This window comes from Leucoraja erinacea, chromosome 18 (assembly GCF_028641065.1).
Source record: "Leucoraja erinacea ecotype New England chromosome 18, Leri_hhj_1, whole genome shotgun sequence".
Classification (NCBI taxonomy): domain Eukaryota; kingdom Metazoa; phylum Chordata; class Chondrichthyes; order Rajiformes; family Rajidae; genus Leucoraja; species Leucoraja erinaceus.
Window position 1 is genome coordinate 35,703,776 of NC_073394.1, and position 17,700 is coordinate 35,721,475.

The 17,700-nt window shown below is 45.1% G+C and overlaps 2 protein-coding genes across 3 annotated transcripts in view; both read right to left on the minus strand.

Annotated features, from left to right (window-relative positions):
- The window catches only part of fnbp4 (formin binding protein 4), a 35,298-nt gene extending 33,060 nt beyond the window's left edge, over positions 1 to 2,238 (minus strand). For both annotated transcript variants that reach the window (XM_055649853.1, XM_055649852.1), the window contains exon 1: positions 1,857 to 2,238. In XM_055649853.1, the coding sequence (XP_055505828.1) occupies positions 1,857 to 1,959 (103 nt within the window). In that variant the 5' untranslated portion in view covers positions 1,960 to 2,238. The remainder of the gene's footprint in view (positions 1 to 1,856) is intronic.
- Positions 1,982 to 15,269, minus strand: LOC129705971 (maestro heat-like repeat-containing protein family member 1). The gene is made up of 5 exons (XM_055649946.1): positions 15,145 to 15,269; positions 14,254 to 14,457; positions 9,105 to 10,179; positions 6,042 to 8,690; positions 1,982 to 2,194 (listed from the first exon to the last, which is right to left on the minus strand). Exons 1-5 carry the CDS (start codon positions 15,267 to 15,269, stop codon positions 1,982 to 1,984), a joined length of 4,266 nt encoding a protein of 1,421 aa, XP_055505921.1.
- Positions 15,270 to 17,700: the final 2,431 nt, after the last annotated feature.

Here is a 17,700-nt window from a genome sequence, read left to right on the forward strand (position 1 = left end):
ACAACGTGAAAAGTAGCAGACCCAGCATCTACCCCTGTGGAAAACCCTAGTGAAAGGCAGCCAACCAGAAATTCCCACTCAGTGTTCCTAATTTTAAATACTGCCATTCTATTGTTCCTACCACAATGGATGACCTCAATCTCCAATACTTTACTTACAACTTCTTTTTACCGCCCATTGTTGTATCAGCAAACTTCAAATTATCACTGTCTCTTTATATAAAAGGTTGGTATTGCTTGTAAGAGAATTGATCCACTAAGCATGCAGTTAGTTTAATCATAATATACTAACTCCCCTCAACTCCATGTGCCTTTATATAGTGCAGCAATCTTACCAATGCTTTATTGGGAAATCAAAGTATCCAATCCATTTTGACAAAGGGCTTTGAAATGTTGAAGAAGGGCTTTGATACAAAATGTCACTTATCTATTTTCTGCAGAGATGCTGCCTGACCCACTGAGTTACTCCAGCATTTTGTGCATATATTTAATCCATTGGCTTTGCCGTCTAATTAATTGCACCTTTAAAGAACTCAGAATAGGTGATAAACACAATTCTAAACTATTTTGACTGCCTAATCACATTCTTTTCTAAGCATTAAATGGTTACTTCCTTTAATCATTTTCTCAAATGATTTAACTGCTTTGTAGCACTCTTTTTATTGTAAAGGTTACGTTTGCTATCCCATCCCTTAAATCTTTTCAGAATTGTAAACAATATCTAATCATATTTGTATCAATTTCTTTCAGAACACTGGAAAATTGTCCTTCAGGATATTGTTTTTAGTCACCTACACTATTACATTTTTCCCTCAATTATTAAATTGTGACTAGCCCCACCATATCTGGTACATTTATTGACAACATTTGAAAAAAAAAACCCACTTTGCTCAATGCTATCCTCAATATGTTCAGGCGGTTGTAGCTGAAATATAGCTCAGTGGAATATACACAGGCTACATATTATGAAGTAATTGTTTGGTTTTAGTTTAGAGATTCAACATACAGACCCTTCTGCCCACTGAGTCCATACCGACAAACGAGTCTGAAGAAGGGTTTCGGCCCGAAACGTTGCCTATTTCCTTCGCTCCATAGATGCTGCCTCACCCGTTGTTTCTCCAGCACCTTTGTCTACCACCGACAATCGATCATCTGTTTACACTAATTCTGTTATCCCACTTTTGCGTCTTTACAGAGGCCAATTAACCTACAAAGGCCACGTCATTAAAACTCAACACTATTAATTTATTGCAGAACTACTTTATGTCCCCAGACTTCAAGTTTTTATTTTTTATTTTAGAGATACAGCGCGGAAACAGGTCCTTTGGCCCAAAGATCTATAAGATCTTTGCTTTGGCCCACCGAGTCCGCACCGAACAGCGATCCCCGCACATTAACACTATCCTACACACATTAGGGACAATTTACATATACAACATTCCAATTAACCTACATACCTGTACGTCCTGGGAGTGTAGGGGGAAACCGAAGATCTTGGAAAAACCCCACACGGTCACGGGGAGAACGTAACCCGGGTTTCCGGCGCTATAAGTCAGCAATTCTACCGTTGCGCCACCCTGGCCACCCACGCATTTGTTGCGTTTCCTTTGCACTGATTGGACTAGTACATAGATGGGATAGGTTTAGAGGGACATTGTTGACGCACGGGGAGGTGGAATTGAGTAGGTGAGGGATCTCGGGCGGCATTAGGCCAGTTGGTTACAAGGGACACATGTCCTTGACAGTGGCGGCATCGCGCGGGGTTATCCTTATCAGCCCAATTGCCCACTGGGGTGTTGTTGGCCCTGCTCTGGCCTCCCTTCACCAGCCGGGCCGGGCCGGCCACCCCCAACTCACCCTCTGAACCCGAGCCGCGGTCCTCCTTCTTGTGATCGGACTCCAGTTGTAGGATGGGCCGACGCCGGCTCTGTTGCAGGCCGATTCGCGTTTTCTTCCCCATCGAATCGGTCTCCAGGCACGGCCTAGGCCGCTGCCCGCTGTCGGGGCCCAGGATGGGCCTGCTCCAAGAGCCGCGCTCGGGCCTCAGGCTCGCTGCCTCCCACCTGCTCCTCCGGCTCTTCGAGCCGCTCTCTGGCTACGGCTACGGTCTCTGACTCCCACCTGCTCCTCCGGCTTCTTTGAGCCGCTCTCGGGGCTCCGGCTGCTCCTCCGTTTGCTCGCTCGGGACTCCCGGTCTGGCGCGCAACGGATGACCTCACCCCGTAGATTATTTAAATAGATGATGTCATGACGCCGGGGTCACGCCAGTGCCGTTGAGGGAGGAGGAGGTGGCGGTGGTGCACGCGCGACGGTGAGGTGAGGTGAGGCTTCCTCACGCGCGCCTGCCTCCCTCCCTCCCGCTCACCCCAGGGTGGGGTATCCGTGTCACATCCCAGCCCCAGGGTGGAGTATCTGTGTCTCTGCCCAGCCCCGCTCACCCCAGGGTGGGGTATCTGTGTCTCTGCCCAGCCCCGCTCACCCCAGGGTGGAGTATCTGTGTCTCTGCCCAGCCCCAGGGTGGGGTATCTGTGTCTCTGCCCAGCCCCGCTCCCCCAGGGTGGGGTATCCGTGTCTCAGCCCAGCCCCAGGGTGGAGTATCTGTGCCATCTGCTCGCGGTGGGGTATTTCTCCTGGTCACCTCAGGCTGAGGTATCTGTGTCTCCCTTCAACCCCAGGGTGAGGTATCTGTGTCTCCCATCAGCCCCAGGGTGAGGAGGTATCTGTGTCTTCCCTCAGCCTCATGGTGGAGTATCTGTGTGTCCCACTCACCTCAGGGTGGGATATCAGTGTCTCCTCTCAGCTCCAGGGTGGGTTATCTGTAAGAAGGAACTGCCTAAAAACAAATGCTGGAAGATAGACACAAAAAGCTGGAGTAACTCAGCGGGACCGACAGCATCTCTGTGAGAAGGAATGGGTGACGTTTCGGGTATCTGTCTCTTCTCCGGCCCAAGGTGAAGTAAATATGTCTCCCCTCAGGCCCGGGGTCAGGTATCCATGTCCCCCCTCAGGCTCAGTGTCGTTTGGAGATAGGGGGAGATCTTCAGCCGCCCAACTTATAGAGAGTGCAACCCTGGCGTTTCAGAGTGTACACCACTTCCATGGCAGTGACCGTCTTGCGCTTGGCATGCTTGGTGTAAGTGACTGTATCCCTAATCACATTCTCCAGGAAAACCTTCAGGTCCTCGCGGGTCCCAGATCAGACCTGAGATCTGCTTGACACTGCCACGCCGGGCTAGGCGGCGGATGGCTGATTAGGGTGAGATCTGTGTCTCCCCTCAAACCCAGGGTGAAGTATCTGTGATAGACAAAAAATGCTGGAGTAACTCAACTGGCCAGGCAGCATCTCTGGAGAGAAGGAATGGGTGATATTTTGGATTGAGATAGAAACGTTACCCATTCCTTTTCTCCAGAGATGTGAAACGTCACCCATTCCTTCTCTCCAGAGATGCTGCCTGTCCCGCTGAGTTACACAAGCATTTTTTGTCTATCTTCGATTTAAACCAGCATCTGCAGTTCTTTCCTACCCATAAAGTATCTGTGTGTCCACTCAGTGCTGGGATTTGGTGATTCTCTCTTGTCTATTTCTGGGCAAGGGTAGGGTATCGGTCTGCCCCTGAGGTAGAAAGTATTGTCAGGAGACCATTTTGTCTTCAGTGCTCTAATTAATCTGCAATGCTAACCAAATTGTTCTTAACCTGGAGGTAGACACAATGCTGGAGTAACTCAGCGGGACATTCTCTGGAGCGAAGAAATGGGTGACATTTCAGGTCGAGACCCTTAACCTGATCCTTCTCCCCATAGCACTGCAAATTCTCCCTTTTGGATACTATCCAGTTCTCTTTTGAATACTGTACTTTAATATTGCGTACACTGTTCATGGTAGTGCATTCTTGACTCGCTTACTTTATGCTATCTTTTTTCATCCTTCCACCTATGGGAGGATTGGTCTGAACCTTACATCTATTTACAAGCTTCTATCAAATCCCGACAACCAACTCTGTTGCAAAGCCAAAAATCCAACTTCAGTTCTGTCCACATCCATAATGCTTGGAATAATTTTGTTAAATCTCTTCTGCACCCTCTTGTAAGCCATCAAATCTTTTAGACTGTGTGGAAAACTGGATATTACACTCAAGTTATAGCCGGGCCAATATTTTGTAAAGGCTTCTTTTAGAAAAGGCTTCCATGCTTCTATTTATGAAATGTGAGGCCCTGAATGCTTTTTTATTAACCCCATTTTTAAACTTGCCTTACCACTTTCAATGAACAATATACAAATATCTCCAAATCTCAGTTTTTGTACTCCTTTTAAAATTACCCCCTCCAGTTTATAGGCTTCTCATTTTGTCTAACAAAATATCTTTACGTTTCCCAGAACAATACCACTCAAGATAACCACAATAACCATGCCGAACATGATGCTGAGAGCATCTCTTACCTACCTGCATATAATCTATGTACCTCTCTTCCCTGCATATCCATATACCTATCCAAAACCCTCTTAAATGCCGTGATCATATTGATCTTAACCACCAACCCTGGCGGCACGTTCAAGGCACTCACCATTCTCTTGTGCAAAAAATGGCCCATAAATGTACCCCTCCCACCATAAAGCTATGCCCTCTAGTATTTGAATTTTCCTCCTGGGAAAATGGTTCAGACTGTACCCTATCTATGCCTCTCATTCGGCCCATTATTGGTTCATGTCTATTCTATTTTTCCCTCTGAACGCCATTTTCAAGCCTCCCCCCCCCCCCCCCCAATCACCTCGGATGTTGTTACTAATCAAGAACCTATCAAACACTGCTTTAAAAATACCTAATGACTTGACCTCCACAGCCATCTGTCTGCCACAACCGGTCTGCCCAGTCCACACCGATCATCCATCACCCATTCACACTAGTTATGTTATTTCACTTTCTCATCCAACCTATACATACTAGGAACAATTTTCAGATGGCAATTAACCCACAGATCTGCACGTCTTTGGGATGTGTGAGGAAACTGGAGCACCCAGAAGAAAGCCATGCAGTCACAGGGAGAACACATGCAAACTCCATACAGACAACACCCAAGATTAGGATCAAATTCTGTTTTTTTTTGTGCTGTGAGACAGCATTTCTTCCTGTTGAGTCCCTGTGCCACTCTAATTCAGGATCATGTTTGAGAATCAAGAAATCTAATTTCCATTCATGCTGAATTGACATGTACTGTTTGAAGATGAACAACACTTAGGACAGCAAAACAACATTTCAGTTTATTTATAATAAAAGAATTTCCAAAATATCATTCTGTAACAAGCAGTAATTAATATCTGACACAGAGTTGAGAACAAAGGATGCAATCTGGTGAAAAGTAGGTATTGTGAATAAGCAACAAGCAAGAGGACAAGGAGTGTCCAATCCTTTGTTAAAGCAGATATTGAGGAAGTTCAGAACCTATGTTGACCTGATTAGAAGTTCCACCTCAGCTGTGGTGTGTGTATTTTTTCCACCAACCAACTCTCTGGACAGGTTGGGAACGTGGTTCCAAAGATTGGAAAAAGAAAGCTGAAAGAGTCACAGCATTTGCACGGACCTGTTCCTTTGGGTTATCAAAGAAGGACATACAATCTTTCACATATGAATGGATCCTATCGGGGCAATCCTTAATGAATTGTTTTGAAATGTCCCTCAAGAACTCTGTGTAATCCAGGCCAGGCTCCCCCAACTGTTCCTCAATCTTTGAGAATGCTTCATCTGAACCAATAAAGGGGATGATTTGACGAAGGGTTGAGTTGCAAGCTCTGCTCACCTCCTTACTGTTTCCATTCAGATGCAACAACAAGCAAACCAAGTTTGAATGGAATTGTCGGCACAAGTAAGATTGGGCATCTCTACTTGCACATTTGGCTAATTTCCCCAACACAAAAAAAGCTTCGGCTCGCACTTTATCACTTTTGGCTTCAAAGAATGGTTCGATTCCAGTGAAGATTTTTAATACGAAGGGCCTGATGGTGTTTGCTCTCAACTGATCTAAATACCTAGACAGGCACAACAGTACCTCAAACATAAGCACCTCGTTATCATTTTCCCCCGTTATCATCAGAGATGTCATTGCACAGAGTACTGGTCGGGAATATTTCTCAATGCCGTAAGGAGCTCCAGATGTAATGTTGCCCAAACCTCGGACACAGAGAAACTGCACAACTGCAGAAGTGTTAAGTAAACATCGAAGCAATCTGTTCATCAGGATGTCCGTGAGCTGCATTTGCACAGCCAGTGGAGACTTTAAAACTTCTCCAAAGAAAGCAGCCACAGTGACTTTCTGACAGTCTTGCACAGTGAGAATGAAGGCTGCTAGCTGTGCTACAATCACAGGTAGACCAGGGATAGCACATTGGACCATTGCTTTGGCCAGTAGCATAACCCCCCTGTGGGACTTGCGTAGGTCCATCATCTGGTCCCAGCCTCCATTTTCCACCATGAAATGCACTACTTGTGGATTGTTTGATTGATCCAACAGCTTTATTAGCATCTCCACACAGTTCACACACACATCTCTGCTGGTAGATGTCTCAGGCTCAGCTGAGAATTCTCTCTGCTTTGAATCGTGATGGGGAACAAAATTCTTGGGGAGGCATACATGGACAAAGGAGCAGTGATGGACGAGCAGTGTGCTGAATAATTGAGGGAATAAGTCGATTACAGTCTCCTCAGATTCCGGAGTGGACATCATCTCATATAATGCACATACAGGTGCTAGCGATTCAAGAGCTGATGGTTGAGGTGGGCGCTCAGTGGTGGAACAGGGCTTCCTTTCCCCAGTAGATAGCTGTTTATTTAGTGTATGCAACAGTTCTGTCATTGTCAGCAGGGCACAGTGTCTTTCCTTGGCAAGTGATCTCCAAATATCACTGATGTACTCGTCTGAAGTAATATTGTAAGTGAGGAGATAGGAGACGACTATTGCTGTGTTATGCAAGGCAAGAATGGCAATGCTGCGTAAAACTGAAAGTTTCACCATCTTGTAAGGAACATGCTGCAGTGGAACCCTCAGCACGTTAAAGATTTCTGAGACCTGGTCCCAAAGTTCACTGCCACGTCTTTCGATGATGGCTTTCATGAGGAGAGCTGCTGCACTAGAACAACTGGGGTGCTGGTCAGCCAGCCCTTTGAAGAGTGCAAAGACTAAGTTGGCCAATTGGTCATGGGGCAAACAGTTGGAGATAATTTCTGTGATCTGACAGCATGTTTGGAAGAAAATTGAACTGTTGTGATTGATTAACTGGCCTTTGATTGCTTTCAAAACCTCAAGGTCCTCATTATGCTGTTCTAGGTTGGCGCTTTCATATAATAACTGAATGGTCAGGATGATGTACAAACTCTCCATGGCCATCTGGCCAACGATTACTGATGGATCTGCACAGCGTGGCATCAGTTGTCCAATCAAACACCCCAAGTTTTTTGGTGGTGAGACATTATTAACATAAAATGCCTCCAAGTAATATTTCAGTAGCTCTAAAGTAGTGGCCATTGCTCTCTCTCTTTCATGGTCCTTTCTTGACACAATCCAGTTTTCCAGTTCGATGAATATTGCCTGAAGACCTTCAGAAGACAGGTCCTGAAGTAAAATTTGCTTCAGAAGTTCTTGCAGAGCAGTCATGGTTTGGCCAAAGAGTGTTGAAGGCTCCTTGGTGTTTCCATCAATATCCTCACTTCTCTCTAGCTCAGTGGGTACCAAGCTAAAGGTGCTCATCAGGCAGGTTTGGACCAGCCGTGAGGTGTCGGGTGGGGTTGATTCAGTGTGTAGTTGTACAAGGTAAGTGCAGGCCTTAATTGCTAATTTTCGAACAGGACTGTGCAGCAGGTCTGGTGGCTCAGCCTCAATGAGTTGCTTCATGAATCTCAGAAGCTCCCCTTTTCTGCTGAAGTTGAAGGGAACCATTTGATGACTTGAAAGTAGGGATCTAGCTATCAGAGTCACTGTCTTTATCAGACTGAGCTTCAGTGTGAGGTCTTTAGATTCAGGCTTTATTCCTTGCCGACAAGGATTAAATTGATTTATCACAGCTGGCAGAATATGAGTCTCAATTCTGGAGAGAGCTAGTTCCTCAGGTGCATAGAGTGCCATGTTCCCATAGCAGAGAACTAGTGTGCTTTTAGCTTTATCCCCATTTTCAACTGGTTTATCTCGAGGCATATTGAAGAAACTATTCATGTTCTTGAACCTGCTGGATTGTACAAATTCCTCCAGGCTACCAAGTGTATCATCAAAGTGGGTCATGGCACACAGACCAAAGGCAATGGCTACACTCTCTCTTTCTGCACTCTCACTATGCTGCACACTCTGTAACATTTGATGAAGCTCTTTCTTTATGTTCTTACTAGGCATCTGGTGGAGCACTGTTCCAAGAGATTTATAGAAGAAAGCTTTTTCTTGTGGGCCACAGTGGTTAGTGTCAATCTGTTTGCACATTTCATCACTCAGCGTGCTTGTCCATTCCTCATCGTCAATGGCATTCAGAGTTCTAGACAAGAAAAGCAACAGTTTCTCCTCCCATTCCTGTTGTGGTAGAGATACTTCTGAATTCTCCAGTAAATAGTCAGTTAATGACAGAAGTTGCTCTTCCCAGTCTGACACTATTGCTGGATGAATACTGAAGCTCAGAGCTTGCAATAGTCTCAGTGCAGCAGCACCTCGGCTTCCTCCCTGATAAGGGCAACAAGAAATAAGGAAGAGTCGGGCCAACAGTGCCTGTGCTTTCGGGAGATTCTCATCATAAATGGATAGAAACCTTTCACCGCTAGTTTGTAGTTTCCTTTTTGCTATATGTGTTAAGCAATTGCAGATTGTTGTTAAAGCCTTGGTATACTGGGTCTTTGTGACACATCCCAATAGGAATGGCCAGAGAACAGCTTCCATTTTCACTGTATCTGTGATCATAAATATCACAGTTTCACATATTGCAACTAAATCTTCATCCGTAACGTGATCTAGTTGGTGGCTAGATACTGCTGGGATCCTTGAATCAGTGGGTATATTACAATGTTTGATGAGGAATTCCACCATTACCTCTCCTCCCTGTGGCTCAAGGTAACCTTCTTGGACAAGGGCACATATTACCTGAGCAACGTGCTTCTTCTCCATATTGCTGCTCGTGTCCAGAATGACTGGTTTTATTGCAGCCATGATCTGGGTCTTCTGTCCCTCCAGGTGTGAGGAGGAAGAGCTGATGAGATGTCTCAGCACATTAAGCGTTCCTGCTCTCATTCGCTGATCACTGTTTTCTAACTTCCCCAAGAGAAAGTTAAACACTGAATCTGTGTAAGTCGATGCCAGAACTGTGAAACAGGAAAGGATTGCAATTTGATTCCTGGTTGGAAGTTGCTTATTAAGATCCACTGATAGACAGATCTGCTGGTGAAGACTGTTGAGTAGATTGTCCATCATTATTTTTAGCCTAGCAAACCTAATTTCTGTGGCAATTTCCAGTACCCGGCACAAACACTCTGTGATGGAAAAATGCCCCACCTGTTCCTCGTAGAGTGTCAGGATGCCTAGAATTAACTTGGGCAACTCCTCTTCTAGTTTGTCCTTGGGCAATAAGTTACTGATGTAACCAAGGGCTTCCACTGTGGGGATGTTGAATTTAGAGGGCTCCTTCTCAAGCCACACCTGAAACAACAGATTATAGATGATGGTAATCTCGCCAGAGAAAGACTTTCTGGTGATTGTAAGGTCTTCATCCTTCTCACTATTTCCTAGGTAGATTAGGATGCTCTTACTGAAACTCCCCATTGCGGAGGCAAATGCAGACTTCATCTCATCCTCTCTAACTTTAACGAGAACTGGAATCATGGTATTCAGGATTGCTTTGAGGAATGGCATTATGCCGTACACATTTTCTGTTGACATTTTGGTCAATGTCTTCACCAGGTACATGTGTGAACGCTGGCCTTGTTTGAAATTCTCTATCATCAGTTGGACAATTTCATTTATAAACCTGAAGCTCATGGCAGCCAGGACATTACTTGTAACTTCCTGGATCTCAACTTCGGCTCCTGACATTGTCATCCACAGCATAGCCAAAGTGATAACTTTCTCTGCCGTTGCCTGGCTAATTTTATCAAGTGTGTCTTTGATAATCCTTGTTATGATTTCAAAGACTACAGTCCCCTGTGCATCAGATTGTGTGCTCCTGTGGGATAGATAGTCGTGACAGGCAGTTAATACTATTTCTGGATGATGACAGCCCAGTGTGTGGAGTGTGTTGGATAATTTCTGTTGACAAGTTGCGTCTTCCTCTTCAGTCATTTCCAGCAGTGCAACTGAGAATGCTTTCGCACTACTGTACATTTTCAGAGCCTTTTCTTGACATAAAACTAAATTTGTTCAGTTCAGATTCACATAGATTACTAGTGCCTTCTTACTAGTTCCTTTTCAGGATTGCAGTACCAGATAGTTTGACATATTTCAATTAACTCAATCCTGATTGTTGTTCTATATTCAATCAGTTCAATCTGCTGTTCAATCGGAAGGACTTTATTGAATCAATGCTTTAAGTATCTGATCATCAGTGAAATTTGTATTTGTTCACACTGCCACAGTCAGAATGAAACCTCCTGTTAGCTGATAATCTTTTTTCCTTCTTACAGTCCTTTCTCTCCATTCATTAACGCTGTTCCTTTACACAGGATATCCAATCCTGTCTCTTGTGATCTTACCAGGTTGAGATGAGTTGATGAACACTCTCGTGTGCAAGCTTTCTCGACTTGGCTTCCTCAATACAAGTGTGCATTTTACACTTCTTTGCTGTGTTTTGTCCACTCCACTCATCTCTTGGTTGTTATGGTTTTCATTGTGAAGTCACATGGTGTGACATAACCCCATGGTTATGAAGTGGACTCTCATTGTATACCCATAAATAGGTTGAGATAACGACACAGGTCCTGAGTCAGAGAGTGTTGACAAACCAACATCTGCTTAGTTATACCTGGTAGTTGTGTTGGGTTGTGCGGTATCCTGTTCCAGTATAGATTTCACAGAAACAAACTTTCAAAGGCCGTCACTAAAATAGGTATAAATGACAGACATTTTGAAAATCTCTCAAAATTGTTCTTCTTGTTCAAAATCACATATATTATTCAAGATTCATGAACAATTCAAATTTTTTGATTAAAAATTTTTTTTTTACTAACTTCAGTCAAGATTTGAAGCACAATGGCAGCAGAACAGTGCAGCTGCTTAAGAAAAGAACTGATGCCTGAATTCTGGCAACTCTGGCGAGCTGAATTCAATCCTGTTCTCCAATGTCGTGTGTGTAGAGTTCAGCCTTTGATTAAGTGGGTTTTCTCTGGATATGCCAATATGGAACAAGCCTGCTTAATCTCCAGCTATCTATCTGATTCATTCTTGGCTCTCACTTGAAAGTTTTAGCCAGTCACACCCTTGATTCCTTATGATGTGATGACATTTGTTTGTCTGATTTGTTGTTCTCCATTTTCACAACAAAATTGTTAACTTTTTTAAATACCTTCTTGTTCATGTGGTCTTTGCTGACATTGTTAACCGTCACCCAGAATCCAAATAATTCTGGGTGCAAGTGACATTGTCAATGCTCTAATGGAATGTCTGCACAGAAAAGATGAAACTCTGGGTCTGTGATTTCTTAGACTGCCTATATTGGTATTGATTTACTTTTACCATGTGTGCTGAGATACGGTGGAAAGATTTTGATTGTGTGGTATCCAGTCAAACCAAACTATACTCGAGTATAATCAAGACATACACAATTATAATTGGTTGTATAAAGTGCAACATTCCAGAGTGTAGAATATAGTGTTACAGCATTATAGTGTTACAGTTACACAGGAAAAAATGTATAGTCCACAATGATATGCGTTGGAGGGTCCAGGCTACACCCTAGCTTATGAGAGGACCTTTCACTGGTCTGAGAATAACGGGGAAGCTGTTCCTAAAATTTGTTTTATGTGCTTTCACACTTTTGCATCTTCTGCCCGATGGGAGAGGGCAGAAGAGGGAGAGAGCAAGGCTAAATGGCTCTTCAATATTTAGTTTAGAGATAAAAGTGTGAAAACAGGCCGTTCGGCGCACCAAGACCATTGATATTAAGGGGTTGGACAGGCTAGATGCAGGAAGATTGTTCCCGATGTTAGGGAAGTCCAGGACAAGGGGTCACAGCTTAAGGATAAGGGGGAAATTCTTTAAAACCGAGATGAGAAGAACTTTTTTCACACATAGAGTGGTGAATCTCTGGAACTCTCTGCCACAGAGGGTAGTTGAGGCCAGTTCATTGGCTATATTTAAGAGGGAGTTAGATGTGGCCCTTGTGGCTAAGGGGATCAGGGGGTATGGAGAGAAGGCAGGTGCGGGATACTGAGTTGGATGATCAGCCATGATCATATTGAATGGCGGTGCAGGCTCGAAGGGCCGAATGGCCTACTCCTGCACCTAATTTCTATGTTTCTATAACCAATTCACACTAGTTCTATCCTACACATTAGGGACAATTTACAAAAGCCAATGAACCTACAAACCTTCACGTCTATGGAATGTGGGAGGAATATGGAGCACCCGGAGAAAACCCACGTGGTCACAGAGAACGTACAAGCTCCATACAGACAGCACCCGTAGTTAGGGTTGAACCCAGGTCTCTGGCACTGTAAGGCAGCAACTTTACTGCTGCACCACTGTGTTGTCCTAAATATGTTGGCTGCTTTCCGTCCCGGCGACTGACAGGAGAGGAGACCAATCTGTGCATGCGTGGTTGTTAAGATTTTTAGACCTTAATGACTTTTAAAATATACCATCGATCAGAACAAAACTTGTTGCCCTTGTAGTACAGGAGAGTGGTGAGTAAGGTGACGAAGAATCATAGCGCTATCGGTACAGTTTTTGCGCAAATAGAAAAAAAACAGAAGATCACAAGATCAGAGTTTTAGCTATGTACTAATATAATAATAATAATAATAATAATAATGTTTATTTATATAGCACTTTTCAACAAAACCAGTATTTGAACCAAAGTGCTTTACAGAGATTGATTAAATTAATTGAACAGATCAATGCAATAAATCCATACAAATCAAAAAAAGAGAAAAAGAAAAAAGACACAGACACAGTACACTATAGAAATCAACATGAAACGTCCCCCCACAGCAGAATTCACTGTGAGGGAAGGCACTAAAAATAACCAGTTCTCCCCCTCATAGTCCACCCGATGTCGGGGCCTATATCTGGCCTCCTCAGCCAACCCGGTGTTTTCAGGCCCTCCTGCCGCGAAGCTGGATCATCGGCGTCGGTGAACATCCATCAGCGGCTCGGACTGAAGCGGCCGCTTCCCCCCCGAAGACTGCAACGACCAAAGTTCACAGGCCGCGCCGGCCGAACCTCCGACTCTGGCGATCTCGGATCCCAGGCTCCGCGGTGCTGTCGGCGGTCACAGTGCCCCGGAGCTTACCGCAAGGCGACCCGGTAAGGCATCGCCCGCTCCATGTAGGTGTCCCAGCATCTACACCGCCGTCGAAGCTGCAGTCCCGGCAGGAAACACCGCTCCAGCGCTGCTCCAGTTCAACTGTAGGCCGCACAGAGAGGACGAAGATGCGGTTCGGAGAAAAACCGCATCTCCGACCAGGTAGGACTGGGGTTAAAATAGTTTCCCCCTTCCCCTCCCCCACCCACCACATAAAAGAAGACCTCCGACAGGACTAAAAATAAAAATAAAAAAGGGTGAAAGGACGGACTGCAGGAGGAGCAGCCATACACAACGGCGCATCACCCCCGCAGTCCGCCATCTTGGACCATACTAGACAAAGAGCAGACCCGTTGACTGTGGACTAGCGTTTGGAAGAAATAGGAATTAACCAGATTGACATACACACACTCAAACAAGACAAAGACTTTTTGTTACTATATGATATGATAGACAGATAGATGGGTAGTGTAAAAAGCACTCTGCAATGTATTAACACGTTGCAGTACGTTATCAAGTTCAAGGCAGATGTGACATCATACAAGAATGTCAGCTGCCATATCTCTGTGGCTATTGGAGTTGGTCACGATGATGACCTATGGACTGTTGGTATGGGTGGGGGGCAATGATTGGCGTGCTTCCAGCCTGGGGATTCTGCCATGGATAGGTACCTTCACAATAACCAAAGTCAGGGAGGAGATGGAGACGGGGAATGTCTCCTTGTGATGGATATAATGTGCCGTAATTCTCCACACCGGCTGAACATTATGTATGCCTTACCCAAGTAGAGCAAGCGGCAGGCCATCTTCCAACAGCTCCCACTTCTGCTGGTGATGTCCCAGCCTTTTGTTCTGGATAGCAAAATCAACTGAGCCATCGATGCGGCTGAGTGATCCAGCAGTGCTGATAGCAGAGTAGACTGCACCTCCAGGCTCCTGATGGAGATGGTCAAAGTTGCAAATCTGTGCGACAACTTCAGTAACCCTGCAGGCAGAGTACAGCCGCAATTCACCTGGTTGAGACCAGATGGTTCAGTCCAGAGCCAGATACACTTCCTCTTCATGCAAAGGCCATCAAGGTAAGATACACCATCATCATGCCAGTATTCTTCTCTGACCACTGCCCCACAGGCCTCCTGTCCTCTACATGAGTACCATAAGGCAGGAAGTGGAAGTGGAAATTAAATGCCAAACAATTAACCCCAGAGAATATCGAGCAGCTAAAGAGGGAGTGTGCAGGTTGGAGAAACATGAAGAACCTCTTTGTTTCCCTGATACACTGGTGGGCAGCAACCAAGGAGAATGTTGATTGTTTCCTCATTCTCAAAGGTGTTCAGAAAACAAGACCGGGCCAGAGGGAATTGTGCCAACTCGAAATAGACTTGCAGCACTTCCTCCTTGCAATGTCAAACGGAGCAGATGTGAGGGTGGAACTCCGAGAGATGAACATCTGCCAAGCCTTGTTCTTTGAGTCAGAATCCTCCAAGATTCTCATCTGAGCCAGAGTCTGCTCTGTGCAGCAGGATGAGATGTGCTTGTGGTTCCTCTTCCAAAAGGTCCACAGGGGGAGAACTCTGATCCACACCCTTGAGGAAGATGACAGTTCAGTAACATGTTCGCACATGGATATACAATATTGAGTATGTGCACATCCTTCTATGTCGGTCTGTACGACGGAACGTTTATAGATAGCACAGCCTCCCCAAAGTTCATGTCCTCTATCATGGACTTCTTGGAGAACAGCAAGTGGAAGAGTATGGACCAACCGGTGACCGTGAAGGAGCTGAAAGGATCCATCTGTTTCTTTGATTTGAATAAATCTCCTGGAAACAATGTTTTACCAGCTGATTTGGTTGTGTGACTCGGTGGGCCTGGACCTGCTGGAAGTGTTCAACGCTATGCTTCTGCCAGCTTCCAGATTCTACGAGAAAGAGCATCATCATTTTCCTTTTAACCAGAAGGGGGAGAAGGATGACGAGGAATTGGCTTTCATACTAAATGTGAACTATAAAATCCTGTTGAGGTCCATTGTCAACAAGGTCAAGTCTGCTCTGGTACAGGTGATCCACCCGGATCAAATCTGTGCTATACATGGCAGTAGCAGTTTGGGCAACCTCGCACTGCCCAGGGATCTTATCACTTACAGTATGTGCTGGACAGAGGTCTGGACACCTGTATGGTCAGCAAGGACCAGGAGAGCCTTTGACAGGATATCACACACACACATGATAAAGGACTTGACTTGACTATAGATGACCTGACTTGACTGAGTGCTCTCCAAAATGGACCGGAGAGGAAATCAGGAACTGGATCCAACTGCTCCACACAGACATTTTTAGTGCAGTCCAAATCAGTGGGTGGGAAAGAGATAGCCTCCCCTACAGATCTGTGTTCGAACAGGGTTGCCCACTGTCCCTGTCTTATTTGTGTGCTGCATGGAATCTTTTGCTGCATTCATCACGAAGGAGGAGAACATAACGGGGATGACGTTGCAGACGATGGGGGGGGGGGGGGGGGGGGGGGGGGGGGGGGGGGCACTCATGAAATCTCCCTGTACATGGACAATGTCCTCTACTCAGATCCATGATTGCCCTGCAGACAATGTGGGGGGGGGGATTTCAAGGATATTCAAACCACAAGCCATGCTGGAACTAAACCTAGCCATGATCCATAAGCCTGCAGGCCTCAATTTGGTTTCCAAAACTCATCTTACTTCTGACTGTACAAGATCCTCACCTGCTTCTACTGTGGAGTCAGCCATAAAGTCACACACCATGGAAATACCCTCAAGCCCAACATCCATTCTGGCGAAGATGTCCATCTAAGCTCATTTGCATGTGTTATTAGCGACCCATATCCTTCTAAACCATTACTATCTATTGCCAGCTATTCCATACTATTGTTATCTAAGCTAGTACATGCTTTCAACTCCAAATCACCACTCTGCTGCATCCCCAAAACAGGTGAAAATGTGACAGGTTATCTTATACGACTACCAAGCTCCCACTTGTGATGACTCCTCTACATAACTGTTATTGCACTATTAGAGACTAGTATATTAAAGACCAATCATGAATTACAAGGTAGACACAAAATGCTGGAGTAACTCAGCGGGACAGGCAGCATCTCTGGAAAGAAGGAATGGGTCACGTTTCGGATCGAGACCCGTCTTCAGACCCGAAATGTCACCCATTGCTTCTCTCCAGAGATACTGCCTATCCCACTGCGGTACTCCAGCATTTTGTGTCTTCCTTCGATTTAAACCAGCATCTGCAGTTCTTTCCTATAAATTACAACGTGTTCTTAATCTCTGAGCTGATTGTGTTGACTATTTCAGCAACTGGTGTGGTGCCTTCTGATTTGATCTCCTGCTCTACCTCTGGGCACTGGGGTGGTTTTACCTAGGTGGGGTTCAGGCAAAGTCCTGCAATAATAAAACAAAGGGGCTGAGCGTGCTGCTTGTGTGGCCACAGGAAATGAGACCGTAAGGACTTTGTGAGTGTGGATAGGTTTAGGGCTGCTGAGGCTCAGGAAAACATGCGGATATAGATGGATGTTTGAGTGACTATGAAGCTCGCAGGAAATTCCCCTTGCTTTGGCATTGATCAAAAAATCTCCCACTTCCTAATCAAGACAGCCACCACCTCCTCAAGGGAGAATGATCTTAGTGTGATTTTCCATTCATGACCTATAATTTATATTGCCCTCCATGAGAAAGCCGTGATTATGCATGTGTCTGATGGTTGTACATGTGTATGTGAGATTCTCATATCGTTGAAAAGCTGTGGCACACTATCGCCTGCAACTTCGCAGTAGTGTGGGCTTCAAGTTCAAGTTCAAGTGAGTTTATTGTCATGTGTCCCTGAATAGGACAATGAAATTCTTGTTTTGCTTCAGCACACAGAACATAGTAGGCATTTACTACAAAACAAAAGTGTGTCCATATACCATAATATAAATATAGGCTACCAGTGGTAGGCTACCAGTGGTACAGAGGTAGACTTGGAGGAGTACACGTCCACTGTGCTCTGCTACATCAACTGCTGTGTGGAGACTGTCACAGTGGACAAGCAAATAAAGATGTTCCCAAACCGGAAACCCTGGATGAACAAGGAGGTTCAGGATCTGCTAAGGGCACGCAACAATGCCTTTAAATCCAGGGACACTTCTGCCTACAGTGCAGCCAGGTCGAACCTGAACAAAGGCATAAAAAAGGCCAAAGACATCC

Bases quoted from the DNA above. Each gene is read 5' to 3' on its own strand.
- LOC129705971 (XM_055649946.1), bottom strand. From the start codon at position 15,269: ATGGATCCTTTCAGCTCCTTCACGGTCACCGGTTGGTCCATACTCTTC. The intron at 14,458-15,144 runs GTACAGACCGAC...CTCTGCCTGCAG, and splicing joins CTATCTATAAACGTTCCGTC to GGTTACTGAAGTTGTCGCAC. The intron at 10,180-14,253 runs GTAAGGCATACA...TCTATCCCACAG, and splicing joins CTGCCGCTTGCTCTACTTGG to GAGCACACAATCTGATGCAC.